At 39.9% G+C, this 15,210-nt stretch overlaps 1 protein-coding gene across 1 annotated transcript in view; it reads left to right on the top strand.

The window, feature by feature from the left end:
* The window catches only part of grid1a (glutamate receptor, ionotropic, delta 1a), a gene marked incomplete at its 3' end in the record, with an annotated part of 218,741 nt that extends 206,812 nt beyond the window's left edge, over positions 1-11,929 (top strand). Inside the window, exons 13-16 of the mRNA XM_080037081.1 lie at positions 4,431-4,626; positions 6,204-6,370; positions 7,846-8,086; positions 11,492-11,929. Coding sequence (XP_079893207.1) covers positions 4,431-4,626; positions 6,204-6,370; positions 7,846-8,086; positions 11,492-11,929 — 1,042 coding nt within the window. The remainder of the gene's footprint in view (positions 1-4,430; positions 4,627-6,203; positions 6,371-7,845; positions 8,087-11,491) is intronic.
* Positions 11,930-15,210: the final 3,281 nt, after the last annotated feature.

The raw sequence follows: 15,210 nt of genomic DNA, 5'->3' as shown, positions 1-15,210 counted from the left end.
ATCATATGTCATGGATGTATTGAGGACGAACCATTTTGATATTTTTTTCCACACAAAAGAAGGAATATTTGATGCCTCTGTAAATTGGTATGCCTTGGGTCACACATCTTAACAGCAAAGTGTGTGAAAGTGATTATTTTCTTTTTCCCACCTAATGCTGGTAAAGAATACTTACAGAAATCATGGGTCCATCCTTTACCCACAATTGAAGTGGGCATCTGTCTGGTATACCAGTGGTTGATTTCCTTCCATGAAATTAATGTTTATCAAAAAATCACAGTTGCAGTTTAATCTGTATTCAAGGTGAATTTGTTTGCATTTCTTAGGAATTCATGTTTTGAGTTTTCAATTAAATTTGCTCAGCATGTTGGTCTGGGCACGATCCGTTGAAGCTCATTAAATATGTCAGAAAATTCTGAGCTACGTTTCAATTGGTTCTTTCTCACTCATATGGGCGGACCAGAGCCCTATTTAGGCCTATGGTGCTCTGGGGTGGACGTAACCAGATGTCGACAGTGCTGTGCATGCGCCGACTAAGCCGCGATAGTAAACAACAGAGATGGCTGCAGATATGTTGTTTGAGTTTGAAATGGCTTTGGCCTCGACACTCAATGATTTGAAAGAGGGCACTCAAATCTTTCATTAGCAAGAAAGAGGAATGTTCTGTTTTGCCGACCGACCACGGCAAAGTTAAATTTACCAGTTAACCCCTCTTTTCGCTAAACGAACACGGCTTAATACGTCACCTTGTTCATTGCTCTGATTTCTTATAGTGCTATCCAATTGTGTGCAGTGGTATTTAAATGCACGCGTAGGTGCCGCCCCTTGAGTTGGGAAGGTCTATCGATTGTGGCAAAATAGAAACTTTTTCATGCAGGGCTGAATTTCAAGTTATTTGTGGGTGGCAGCTGTTTTAGTACCTTTGTGGAACTAATTTACACAGGACATGTGGTCTTTAGTGAGGGGCCACTGCTGCATTTCTCATTGATCTGGGAAACATAGTAGGCTCATTGTGTTTGATGTGTGTGTTAAAATAATCTTAATTAACCCAGAACATAAAGATAATTGAAGTATGTGTGTTAATGCAATGTACTCATCTGGATACACGCTGCAGTTTTAGATTTTTCCCTTAGCCCAGACCTTATTTGAAAGCGCTATTTTGATTGTTGAAGCAGGTTTTTTTATGTGTAATAACAAGCCCAACACTTAGCTCCTAGCCCTCTAATGAGCTACTTGGCACATTTCAAGGTGTAAAATAATTTAAGCATGTAGACTTTACTTGCCAAAAAGTGTCAAGCAATTCCTCATGTCATCAATATATTTATGAACCAAAAATGTATTGTATCTTTATACTATGCTTGGCCACATACCTGATGTCTGCTTCAAAGTCTGTCATGCTGACTTTTAAGTGTGTATGAATGCAATTTCGCCTGTGTGCGTTCCTTCAAATGGTGCTTCCCTTTGCAGCAGGAAACCAGGAGAGAGGGAGGGAGAGAGGGAGGGTAGTGGATAGGATGGGATGGGAGCAACACTTTTCGCACCTTGTTCAGTCCACATATCCAACAAGAATTTCTGTTTATTGAATAGAAAAATGCCAAAGCAAAAAGGGCACTTTCTCCGTAAAAGGTCAATGTCAAAATGTCCCTGCTCCTTACTTCATTGCATGTAGAAGCACAGACTGTAGTTTGGAATGGGAATGAACAGGTACACTCTTTTACTGAAATATTTACAAAATTCCCCAAAAACAGGTCCTTGATTCCTTCGGGGTCAGTGTGGTTGGGGTGAAATGCTTTGCTCCCTGAACCAAAGTTTAAGTATGGGAGAGAGAACTATGAAAATTCGCTTTGCTTTATCAAAAAAATGCAGTTGTTTTATATTCCTCTCCGTATTAACTGTCCATTGAAAGTTCCCTCCATTCTCAGTTCTAATCTCCATCATGTAATCCCTATTGTATGGTCTAATTCAGCAAGTCTAGAAATGTAATCTCTCTTTTGATGATAGACTAAATTCTAATTAAGCGCGGTGACCAAAGATGTATGAAGTGCCTCAAAGAAAGGGCTGGGTATTTTGAAATATCTTCCCTGCTTTGGAAATGTTTGTCATAAAAGCATTGGCAGTTTTTCCTTCAACAGAAATTCAATGTTCAAACCTTGGAAAGATTCTCAAAGATATGAATTTGATTAAAACAATTAAAAAACAGATAGAGCAATTTGCAGTCCAGCTCACTTGATTTTAAAAACATCAAAAATCAAATTGTTGTTTTGATTCTCTGAGAAATAAACTGTCAGTTAAAGACAGTGTTATACAGCCAAATAAGTAGCGGCCTGGGTGTTTACCAGTGCAACATTGACTATATAAACCCTCCATTTTAAGTATATACTGTATGTGATCAGGCTTCCCACCAAGTGCGTGTATATGTCTGGGTATTACCCTATACTTATATTCATGAAACATTTAATGATTTTTTTTAGAAAGTTACTCATCACTTTGCATATTAAAACATTAGAACCTTTTAGAACACTGCATGGCTTTTTTCAGATTTTAAATAGTGCAGAGAGGTTCTCTTTTTCCTACTACACAGTATATGTTTTATTCTCTAAAATTAAAATAAATCCCAGATTAATATTGATTTGGGATTATTATTACTTTGGGGAATTTCTTTTGTTGTTTTATTGGTGGCTGCTTTGGCAAAATTTCCATTTAACAAAGAAAGCTATAACCATGGCTATCTGTGCAGCCATGCACTGGCACTTAGTGACATGAGACACCAAAGAAGAAAACACATTTTGTTTACAAGTCTGTGTTGTTGTTATAGCCGAGTGGAAGAAAAATGTCCTCAATCTTGGTTCAGCCTTTATAGCTGCAGGAACCGAGGTCTATGTTGGACCTCTCTGTATTGATCGTGAATCAAAGTGTGTTTTTTTACAATGCTTTAAAAAAAAGGCAAACAAGAAAAAAGCGGTTAAAATAGGGAACAGTATCAAGTCTAAATAGTCGTTGCCTGATATAATTATCACTTCCTTTGGGTGTAATTGACTGGGATACTGATCTACTTTATAAACCACCGCATGTCTATTGTTTTTCATATATTGTTTTACACATTAAGTGTTACCCAATCTTTATACTCCAGCTGGTCAATCTAAATACATATTGCTTGCTTATTGCTTGCATTTCTAATAGTAAAGCTACACCATATATGCGTCTAATTAAATGGTTGAATTATAATTCCAGTCAAGGAAGTTGGTAAATTCCTGGGCCATTCAAATTACATTTGAAGCAGACTCTTATTACAAAGACATTGGTATTCACCATGTTGCTGTACAACACTTACAAAAATCTACATATATAATACAGCTGCTGCTTATTTCTTAATACTCACATAGCATCCGCCTATAGTTCACATTTCAATCAAGGGAGTTTTCACATATAAAGAAATGTTCTTAAAAAATATTATAGTTTTTGCATACTGTTGTAAGGGCTTTGCCCAATCTTGGGGACGAACCCCATAATCAGTGTGTAGCTTGGTCATCATTAGTCTGAATGTGGTTGGAGTCGTGATGCTGGTAGTGCTGGTTGGGGGAAAGTCTTGGCACCAACATCAGAAGCAGCAGGCAGCGCTCTGCAGGTGAAGCTAATTTGGTTGATAAAGAGCAAGCTGATGAGGTATTTGCTCTAATGTGCATGAGCGATGGAGTTGGTAGTTTTAGGCTTATGGAGGGAACCAGGAGGTAGTAATAATTAGAATTTTAAACAGGGAAAAATATGTATATGAGAGGATGTTATTCAAGAGGCTTAGGTGAAGTAATGAATGAATGATAGAGGAGAGGACCATTGGTAGCAATGTTTAATCGTATACCACGGTGTCTTTTCTGATACACAAGTCTTTACAAAATAAAGTAGTACATACGGTAATGGAAGATTTTTTTCATGTTTTTCTACTGAAGCATGAAAGGAATTAAGCGTACATTTCTTTTTAAATGCAGTGTGCTCTATGGCATCAGATGTTGGTTATTTAACAGTTGAGTTGCCAAGCGTTTGTACATTAGTATCATTGTCTGACTTAACCACAAGAGTTTCCTAAGTCAGAGATTTACTGCATCATTTATATGTAGCTCATTAAGCCATGGCTGAGTTCTTACAAGCTGACACATTATAAGCATTAACAGCTTTGTTGGCAGCGAACATACAACAGCCCCTGCATGTGAAAAAATAATGGTATGAGACAGTTACACATATTTAAAAGCTATTCACACTAACACTAACCAAACATTAGTTAAATATCCTGCTGTAAAAAGGAACCTACTCCTGCATCAAATAAAATCATTTATTAGTGAGAATATTTGTATTATTATGTCCTGTTTATTAAATCACAGTCTTCTTCTATTGTCAAATCTAGTAAACCAAGTCCCTAATGTGACCCTGACTTTTAGGTCGTTCCAGGACCTGTCCAAGCAGGTGGACATAGTTTATGGGACAATGAGGGACTCCGCCGTGTACGAGCATTTCCGAGCCAAAGGCACCAACCCTCTGGAGCAGGATAACACATATGCTGAGCTCTGGAAGACTATCAACAAGAACAACGGCTTTGATAACTCTGTCTCCAGCCCATCAGAGGGAATCAAGAAGGCGAGTATTTAATTGGTATTCATGGAATAAATATAAATACTGTGTATATATATGCAATAAAAGGGATTGAAACTGTGTATGCTTTAAAGTAAATTAAAAACTTAATTCAATTTATATGTAAAAAAAATTCTGTGAGAGCAAGATTTAAGCTTAGCCTATAATTAACTGAAGCTGTTTACCTACACACAGCAGCAGGTAGTAACAAACTTTAATTAACTGATTCACAGAGGCATGCAAGTCAAATGATATACTTTATCATTTGATTGGTAAAGGTTTTAAATTATTCTCTTTAACTGTGCTTCTGTTACTTTTAATATTTTATGCAGCCTCTACTCTCTCCATCTTCCTTTTACACATTAGCAAGCGCACACACACACACGCACACACATGCACAGATTGAACAATAATCCATAATTAAACTGATTAAAGTAGAGTTTATATGTTTGCACCAAAATCATCCCTTAAACTGCTTCATTATATGAGCAGCTAATTGCATTCAGCTTAGTCAGGCCAATTGGCATTGCACAGATATAACACATTGGAAAACAACTTTTGTAAACCCAACACCGAATGTTGTTGATGAGAAGAAGCCATTTCATTCAGTTACTAAATAATTGCTAAAGTGAATTTTGCAGCCGACAAACTTTTGCATGTGTCTAACTGTTCACTTCACTTTCAAAGTTGGATGGCGATGTGTTTTATCTTGTATATGTGTACTTGTTAAAGGTTAGAAAACTAGAGGGCTCTCTGTAGTCCTAATTAGATGTGAGGTGAAAAGAGTGTTGAGCTGTGTTTGTATCACTTACTTGGGATTCAAGACGCAGGTTTGAAAGAGCACCATAGGGAACAAAGCCAAAGAAGTCCACACAAAAAGGCAAAACAACTTCCAGAAGTATTCAGCAGTTTTCAATCCACAGTGTGCACTTGAAGCTACAGAACATGATCAGGTATCTGAAATGTGCTACACGAAGCTAGAACGTAAATAGGGATGCAACTGTTTTCATCATCATTGTAAGGAAATGTGATGTTGCTGTTCAATGTTTACTCTGAATGTGTCTGTTTCTGCTCAAAGATTAAACAGTTTGTTCTACATATTGCTTTTGCTCTTTGACAAATCCTACTGTACACCACCTATTCTTCCCTAACTTTACAAATATACATCACAAGTCAAATAATAATTCAGCACATCAGTGCTTTAAGGATCGTAAGATTCTGGGATACGACACGTTGGTCAAGGAAAGAGTTGGCAATGTTAGCCTAGAGAAACAATGTTTTTGTCACAACTTTTTAGGTAGATTTCTTCAGGATTATGGGGTATTCGTTACAGCTGTGTTACAGCTTGTGTTTTTTGCACTGTTTCTTGTTTTATAGGGAAAGGGTTGAGCTTGACTGTAAGATACAATCTGTGTGTCTGATGAGGGAAATGACACTCAACAACTCATGCTTAACTAAAGGTTTCTAATCATAGGTAGTGTCACATTTAAACACGTCATTTATTTCTTACCCTTTGTGTTTGTCTTTTTGTGCGTGCGTGTGCGTGCGTGTGTGTGTGTGGGAACTTTTATTGAACCCTCCAGGCAAAGCGTGAGTCGTATGCCTTTCTGTGGGACATGGCGGTGGTGGAGTACGCTGCTCTGACAGACGACGACTGCACACTGATTGTAGCAGGAAACGGCATGAGCACCAGGGGCTACGGTATGGCCCTACAGCACGGCAGTCCTTACAGAGACCTCTTCTCTCAGAAGTACGTATATGGGTATATATTTCCTACCTTGAACTGATGTACATATTAATTGTGTAGAATTATTTTAGCCTAACACTAATGGAAACTGCTGATATTTCCTGATGTGAGCGTCATCCAACTGGTTAATCATTTGAAAGCTACTATGTATTATAACTCAGGCTTTATTTTCATAGTTTTGGCAACCATTTCAATTGCTTCTGATAACTTTGTACGCATGCAACTACTTGAGTTTTGCCTAGCTGGGCTTGAAATACAAGCTGTCAGACGATCAGACAAGTTGTTACAACCTTAGTATTGTGGAACAAACAAAAAAGTGCTGGTCTTTATTCTCAGAGTAAAAAGTCACATATTCTCGGAGAAAGAAGTAAAATATTTTCTTTCTCGATACCCCCATCTTCTTTTTTGTGGTTGTTATTTGCTGCCAATTTAGCCACATTTTCAAACCACACCTTCAGCGCCCCCTAACGTTGCTAATAATCAATTATTTCACCAGAAAACCATCAGAGCACACAGCTACTGCAAGTACAGTAGGTCAAAGATGCACAAGAAGTGTTTTTTAACCATGATTGACGTTTTCCATGAACAGTCCATGAATAAGTTAACCATTACAAACCGGGCGGTTTGTTGACAGTTTGCACGAACAGCTGAATGTTTAGTCATGTTTGCCTCACTGGACACATTGTTTCCCCCGTTAAGATATCCTAAATACCGGTACACCAATTGCAAGAAAATAAATGGCAAATATCTGAAAGAAATCTGGAATTGGAGATGTTGAATGTAAATGTCAACTGTGTTTATATTGTCTGAGTGCCTTTTTGCTCTGGGCGAATGTGCAGGCTTGTGCACAAAGTAAACACATGTGTTCCAGTCAATGATGTAGAGGTTGAATAATGACTGGGCAGAAAGCTAACCTCTCCGATAGGACAGATTTACTGTCTCGGCTCCAGTTCTCTCTCAGCCGTCATCATTCTCCTCCATGACTTCCATCCATTTCTCCCCGTATGCCAACTAATGGGCTGACTGCAGTATTTGATCATGTTTCCAAGTGTTTACAGTTGGATGTAAAAACCAATTAATCTTGCAACAACGATTGTTTTTCTTTGCCTTGTTTACATAGAACTGGTCACAGGAATTGTTGTAACGACCTCAGCTGTATCTTTTAATAGCATCTCACTACTATAGTCAATGTCTTTAACGAGCTAAAACCAAATAGTTATGAAGGATATTTACAACGTGCTTTATTTCATGAGGTACACAGCACCGTTGTGTATTTACATTGATTCAGAGCAGTCATGTATTGATTTGAAAATTTTCCTTCAAGTTTATTGATGAAAGTTGAAAGATGAAAGTGTATGAAATGCTAGCAATTACCACGGTGGTGAAGCAATGCTTTTGAGGGATTTGTCCAGTGGTGTTATTATATAAAAGTGTGCAAGCTCTGCATTTCGAAACGTTTCCCTTTTTCTTCTCCACAGGATATTGGAGCTTCAGGAAAAAGGTGACCTGGACATCCTGAAGCAGAAATGGTGGCCAAAGAAAGGCCGCTGTGATCTGCAGAGCCACGCAGACGCTCAGCCAGAGGGACGTGCGCTGCGTCTCCACAGCTTTGCCGGCGTCTTCTGCATCCTGGCTGCTGGGCTGCTGCTGGCCCTGCTGGTGGCTGCACTGGAGACCTGGTGGAACAGCAACCAATGCCGGAGAGAGCAGCCCAAAGAGGTGACCACTGACAACCCGTCTGGCCAGGGCCCAGGCCTGAGCCTGAGCCTGCTAACCCAGAACCGGGCCATGGTGGCCACCACGGGTCCCCCTGCCCCACCAAGGCCCCGGTCGAGACCCAGACCCCCGGGCCCCCCGGTCCTGCCCAGAGATGCCACTGCCACACTCTACTTTATGGATCCAGCGGGCGCTGATGCCAGCCCCGATTTAGTAGAGCTGCAGTACACCCAGTTATAATAGGTGTGCCCCTGATGATAGTCCAGACATCATGTGATCAATCTACTCATTCCTTCTCATGTTGGGAGAGAGTTTGGGGTGCTTTGTTAGGGACTTCTGAGGCTTCTCTCTCATACAGAAATTGTAATTGCCTACAGTTTGGCCTGAAAAAACAATCACTGGTGCTCATGTGAAAGAACCGCAGCTGTTATGATAAGAGTAAATATAATGCTGAATTGCAATTTAAAACCACATAATGAAATTGCACTTCTGAGTTGATCAGTTTTCCAATCGTACACTAGCTCTCTTTAGCCAATCCATTCAAGTCTTAATGCTTTAGATCACTGACTTCATCTCGCTGCTGTCGACTGGGCAGCCCATCTGCATGAGGCGTCCAGACAACTAAGGCTTGACATGGATCCCTAAACTAAAGTGTGAGCAAGAGCAGATAGTAATGAATATGAGCCTCAGCCTGCCTGTTTGACTTGACAGTCCAACCATCCAATAAGAACCACTGGCTGAGGAAACCCATACAAGACCCAGTTCTGTCCTCAGAAGACACACAGTAAATCAAACTCCGCCCATGCTGGTTTTTGGTGCACATGAGAGTTTGAGTTACTGCTGGTGATTTCTATTTCAGTCTTTGTGTGCAGACGCTCTCATAAAAACCACATACTGCTGTCATGTGAGATTCACAACAGGCACAAATCCCTACCTCAATTTTTTTTATAGACGATAGATGTGTTGTTTGAGTATAATTATAGCGAGTGTTTAAAATGTTATTATGTTTTAAAGACATGTCTGGAATTAAGTTTTCCAACCAAATTCGAAGTCTGAACATCAAACACTCACTCTCTGTCGGCTTAAAAAGTGGTTAGTAGAGTAGTTTTTTTTCTTTTTTAAGCAGATTAAAGAGTTAGGTAATAATTTTGATCAGTCATCAGCAATAATGAAGCAAAATGATTTTTTTATACCATTGTAAATTAAATATCTTTGGCTTTATCTTTCAAGCTTTCCTTTTCTCAGTTTTATAACATTGTTCGATTGAAAATGTCTCAATTGTTGACAGTTGTGTTTGAACAAAACAAGCTACTTCTAGACGACATCATTGTTTGCCAGTCATGATCCCAGCGACAGCGAGCTTTTTCTCTTTCCACTATAAACCTTTTACAACTATCTTTCAAGCCTTCGGGAAGCAAATGTTTGATATTCAAAAGATTTGGGTGGACTATCACTTTAAATTGTTCTAAGCACAGCTGGCACCATGACAGCACAGCCATACAGTATGTGGTCATTATGACAGCCATTTCAAACAAGTCCTACTGCAGGCCTGAACACATCCGCCATTTAAAGAGTAGTTTGAATTTTGGGAAATGTCCTCATTTGCTTTCCTTGCGGGGAGTTAGAGAAGAAAACTGATACCACTCTCATATATTTCTAATAAATAAGAAGATATTGGTTGTTAGCTTAGCTTAGCATTAAGGCTCAAAGCGGGGCAAGCAGCTAGCTTGAAGTCTGCCCAAAGTCATTGCATTCTCACGGTGATGAGAAGACCCCAAAAAGTTACTGTGTAGCTTTTGTTCACAGAGAAGAAGTTACAAAGACCTCAAATTGACATTTTGCACATTAAGGTTTGTGTACGGTTCTTTTCTCCCAAAAACCAGATATATTCTAACACAATTGGAGAGATACAAGACAAGGAATTGCCCCAGTTTTGCCTTACACTGTTTAAAAAAAAATAGCAATCAGCATAGAAGTAGGGGTGCCAAAGAAAATCTTTCCGTACTATGCATTGTAGTATGCAACACACAGACATGAGAGTGGTTTAAATATAGTACGGTAGATATGGTGGATCTACATACACCTTCTCCTCTAATTCTCAGAAAGAAAGTGAATGAGAGTATTTCCCAATTTGTTGAACTATTCCTTTAATTACCGAAGTAGTAACTAATTGCGATTATATGTCAATGTCCGGATTAACAGTGGACCGTTTTGGTTATGTAACGTTGTCTATGATCTTTGGCAGGTGACTGAGGATGATGATCTGGAAAGGGTTTCTGGTTCATTGACATATAATGGCATAACAAGCCTTTCAACAGAAGGAAGGCGGGACATGTGGACAGAAAGAGAGAGAGACTGGGAGGACACAGGTCAGGAGAGGCCTGGCATACTGCACTGGATGCTCATTTGCTGTGTCAGAGCAAAGGGGCGGGGCATGGGGCCGGGCAGGGGTAGATTGTAGTTGCTTCATCTGTCATCTCACCCCATGGTCACTCCTGTTAATGGGTTTTTCTGTTCTGTCTGTCTTCAGTGTGGGTCTTCTAAGATGAGTGCATGATAGTAGAACAACATGTGTGTAGGGCATATGCTCTCTATTTGGCTTTTCCCTCTCCTCTCCCCTGTTTGTGTTGCCTCATTAATGTGCGTTTCTGGAAGAGAAAAAAAAAATTCCATTGCAATTTAGGTTATTTCCAGTAAGGGAGCTAATTTGACTCCATTCCAATGTTACTACCTCTCAAGGTCTGATTCATTGGATTTGTGTGTCCATTGGAGCCTGACTTGTTAACAGCTGATGCTCTTCATGCAAGAGTCGCCCACTGTAGACGTGTGGTCCCCTAATTGTGGAGAAAATTTAAACACTTCTGCATGAAGAGACATCATCTTTTAGGTTCATTGAAGAAACAGAGACATTACCTTTTACGACCCCATATTTAAGATTTATGTTTGAAGGTAATGTCTCTCTTGATGTTGGCTGCTGAATATTAATTTATATATTTGGGTTTCCTGAATAAAGCTGAAATAAGCCAGCGTGTTATTTCAGCATCCTCCGAACTCATGTGAACATTAATAGATGTGCCTTACTCTTGCTATTACTAAATAATAGAGTAGACTGCATTACATGAACACTGGTCATGATGGTGATAATGAAACAACCATTGTAACCTGTCTTTCTCTGTCTTTCTTCACTCTCTATCTCCAACCCATTCTTACTTTTAACCTCTTAACCCATTTCACTGCACATCCATTTTTTTCCTTTATTCTTTATCGCACTCCTCCTTAATGCCATTCATGCTCTCCTTTCCATTAAAACCTGCTATTCGCTATCCCCTCTCATGGCTTCTTTTATTCCACACACACACACACACACACACACTCTGTGGCTCTCTCTTTCTTCCCATCTGTCTGTAGGACAAAGAGGTGAACCTGGAACAGGTCCACCATCGTTTGAACAGCCTCCTGGACGAGGACTTGGCCCACAAGCAGCTGCCAGGCCAGTCTATCGAGATCTCTGCCCTGGACATTGGCAGCATGCAGCCCAGCCAGTCCCTGGAGGTCTTGTCTGCTCGGGACTACCCAGCCCACCGGGGGCCGCCGCGCCTCTCTGTGACCACCTTCCTCCAGGAGGGTCGTGGGGCAGGAAGGACACTAGGAGCCGCTTCAGGCAGGACCTTGCCCCTGCCCCTCAGCAGTGCCACCATGCCCTCTATCCGCTGCAAACACAGGGCGCCCAATGGAGGGCTCTTCCGCCAGAGCCCAGTCAAGACACCCATGCCAATGTCCTACCAACCAGTGCCAGGGGGCCCCATCCCAGAAGCCAGTAAGCCAAGCCACGGGACATCCATCTGAGCACGCCGAACATTTCAAAAGACACTCGAGCTCAAACAGAATAGTGGTGAGCTAAGCAGAGTGCTAACAGTGTGAAGAGATATAAATAAAACACTAAAAGGATTTTTAATACCAGTGACTAAGAGCCAGTGGACGTCAGACAACCAAACACTGAGACTTTAATGTACATATTTGTAAGTACAAAGTGAGAGAGAAGCAACATTAAAAGTGTATTTTGAATATTCTCAACAGTTAAGTTTAAAAAAAACATAAACGTTTTAAAAAGAAATAAAATGACTGTTTGAATGGCTTTGTAAATTTTGTTCTAAATGAATAAAGGTGACAATTCTTTGTGGTTGTTTTCTAAGTGCCAAGTTCAAAGATGTTTTCTTTCAGATCAACATTAACTGAATGTACTGTGAGAATTCATGAAAAAAATGACATTTCACACTTCAAAGACATTGGAAGAATTGATTTGTTTCATATGAAAAAATAAATAAAATGTATAATACAAAAACAATGAGATGTGTGCTTGAAAAGATATTTAGAATAGAAGTGCCTTTTGGCGTGTATCTGTTATTTTGGGATCACTGGTGTTTTAGAGAACAATTACGTAATTAAGTAAATGTAACTCAGAATTTGGTTATCACACATTTTCCCAGCACTACAATTATTACTAAAATAAATTATGACTTGTTATTTTCTGTTTTTATGTTTCATTAAAAGGTCTAGAATGATGACCCTGTTTAACTGGTTTTGAAAAATACCATTCTCGAATCAACCTCTCTACTGTGATCATATATTTTTGTATCTTACTGAGACTTTAGCTCATTGCATCAATCAAAAAATCTGCATCTTGCTGCTTGTAAGAAGACGTGGTTTTCTGCAAATGGCAACGTGTCCCTGTAGTAGCAAAAACAAATCTAGACATAACGCAAAGAAAGGATTCATCTGATCTCAGCCATCCAAATAACTCACCTTAAATGTTTACCAGTTCCAAACGACTTGTATTGTGAATTCAGAATAGTGTCCAAAAACAATATATTCTCATGTTAAAATACAATTAATACCAATTGATACAATACTAATTCATGTCCATGTTTGCCTCACCTGCAGTCCACCCTGGGACTAAGGATAATTTCAATCATTGGGCCCAACTCATAACCCAGCTTCACACCAAAACATGTCCAAGAAAGCCACACTTGGGGTCTATATGAAAAGACTAGACACTAGTGCCAGGCCCAGCATGTGAGGTCCACATGGACATGGCAATCAGGAAAGGAAACATTGTCCAAACAGACTCAGCTGGGATGTGGACATGCCAGTTTAATTGGGCCTGTGTAGAAGGTTTTCTTTGCCATTAATACAGCCCCCACAGGCTGGTTTGGAAGGTAGTGGTTAATAAACGATGGTTACCCTATTGCAATATCAATGAATTAAGACAGACATAAGACAATTACCTTATGGTCTGAAAGTTGCCTTGAGGTTGGACAATAAACTAAATAATGAATTATTTTTATTTAAAAAAAGCAACTTTACACCAACTTGAAACAAATCTTCTTACCTTGGTCTGCAGGATATATTGTGTATTAATTTTAATCAAGAAAAGTAATAGGTAAATTAAGATTACTTTAACATATACAGCTTTCTCTAACACGTTCAGACAACAGTTTTCTTTGTGGTTTCTAACAAAAAGTTTTGAGAAAACCTTTGCTGTATAAAAACCTGTTTAAAGTAAGAAAAATAATATTTATAAAGGCTAGCACGTGTTAAAACGTAGATAACAAAATGCTTGACAAAATGCTACATGAGTACAATACAAACAAACTCAGATCAAATTGCTGTATAGAATACAAGAAAAGAACCACTGAGAAAAAAGAAAGATCGTAACCTGTGACACAATAGAGTTTGCTGATCTGACTGTTTCACAGCCTGGGACCCAGAAGAGCAAACACACAGTCCCCTTGTTCAGTTTTGAGCCAAGAACATTCCTTATTCTGGGGGACCTGAGGAGCTGAACAGAAGTATATGGCATTATTAATTCACTGATATACTATGAAGCAAGACTGTTCAATACCTTATATTCAATGTATGCCACACAAGAGGAGATTGTTAGATTCAATGAGTATATGTTGTCATTGTAACAACTGATGCAAGGGAAAACAGGAAATGCCATCATCATCCTCACCATTAAAGGTGCTATAGTAGCATGAATCTTCATTGAATGCACTTGTGGGAGATTGTGTTAAGGGGGAATTTTTTTTCTGTTATTGCAGCCACTGACCCAAGCTGCTGGTCTGGATAGAGTGTACAAACTAACTAACATCTGCCTCATCTAATACACATGGAGATGCCATCTGCTCTTTTTACCTGAAGGCATAGAGTTTCATCGAGAGAAAACAGGGAAAATTCCTGGAGCAGTTACACCAGAACACAAGGACATGATGATGATCCCTGCAAAAAACGCTGCAAACTGTTGTGTGTGACTGGTATGGCACCTGGCCTGGGTGGTGCGATGGTGGGAGAATGTTTGTCCAACGTATAACTAAGGTGGCTCTTCTTGACTTAACTGTGCCCCTAAAGTTTGCAACTTCTAAAAGGAAGTGAGGTCTGCAAAATTGCCTCCCTCAAGTTGGAGTGTTTGCTTTCACTTCAGAACACTTCAGTTAGAGGACCTGTCTGTGCTCATGTGTGTTTTAAAACCGTTGATTTGCCCTCGCCACCTTTCCTGTCTAGTCTTGCCTGGCAGGCTTAGACGTGGTGCTGAGCGATGTTGTACAATCTCCGTGGCTGTGCTCAAAGGAACCACTGACCTTGTTCTGAGAGCTGAGCTGAGTCCTGTCAAAGAAGGGCTTCCTGTTGTTTGGCCTAACACGAACAGTCCACTGCCACCACTTTATGTCAGGACTCATCCTATGACATTGCCTTTCAGATATAGCTCATACAGAAGCACTGCCTCATTTTGCACCCTTTAAAAAAAAGAAATCCAATATCTGAGGGAAGCTACTTTCATCTGAAGGAATTAATGAGGTTACCTTAAAGCCACTACGAGTAACATGGCACGTTGGCGTCCCCTTTGGACAAAAGCGGTAGTATTTTTACGACGCCCGCTGTCGCAAAGCTGTTTTCTAGCGCGTGCCAGGCGCGTGAGTGTGAACTGAGAAGGGAGCAATATAGTGCATGTCCGTGTGTTGAAAGTGTGAGGACTGTTTTCGGCTCCGTGAGAGTGGTTTTGACACTGCATGAACTAATGCCAGTCACTGCCACACGCACCTGATTGCAATGAGTTGATGCAGCAGTGT

The sequence above is a fragment of the Ammodytes marinus genome (assembly GCF_949987685.1).
Source record: "Ammodytes marinus genome assembly, chromosome: 11".
In the NCBI taxonomy this organism is placed as follows: Eukaryota; Metazoa; Chordata; class Actinopteri; order Uranoscopiformes; family Ammodytidae; genus Ammodytes; species Ammodytes marinus.
The sequence above is the reverse complement of the archived record's forward strand: the minus strand, read 5'-3'. Positions and strand labels throughout refer to the sequence as shown.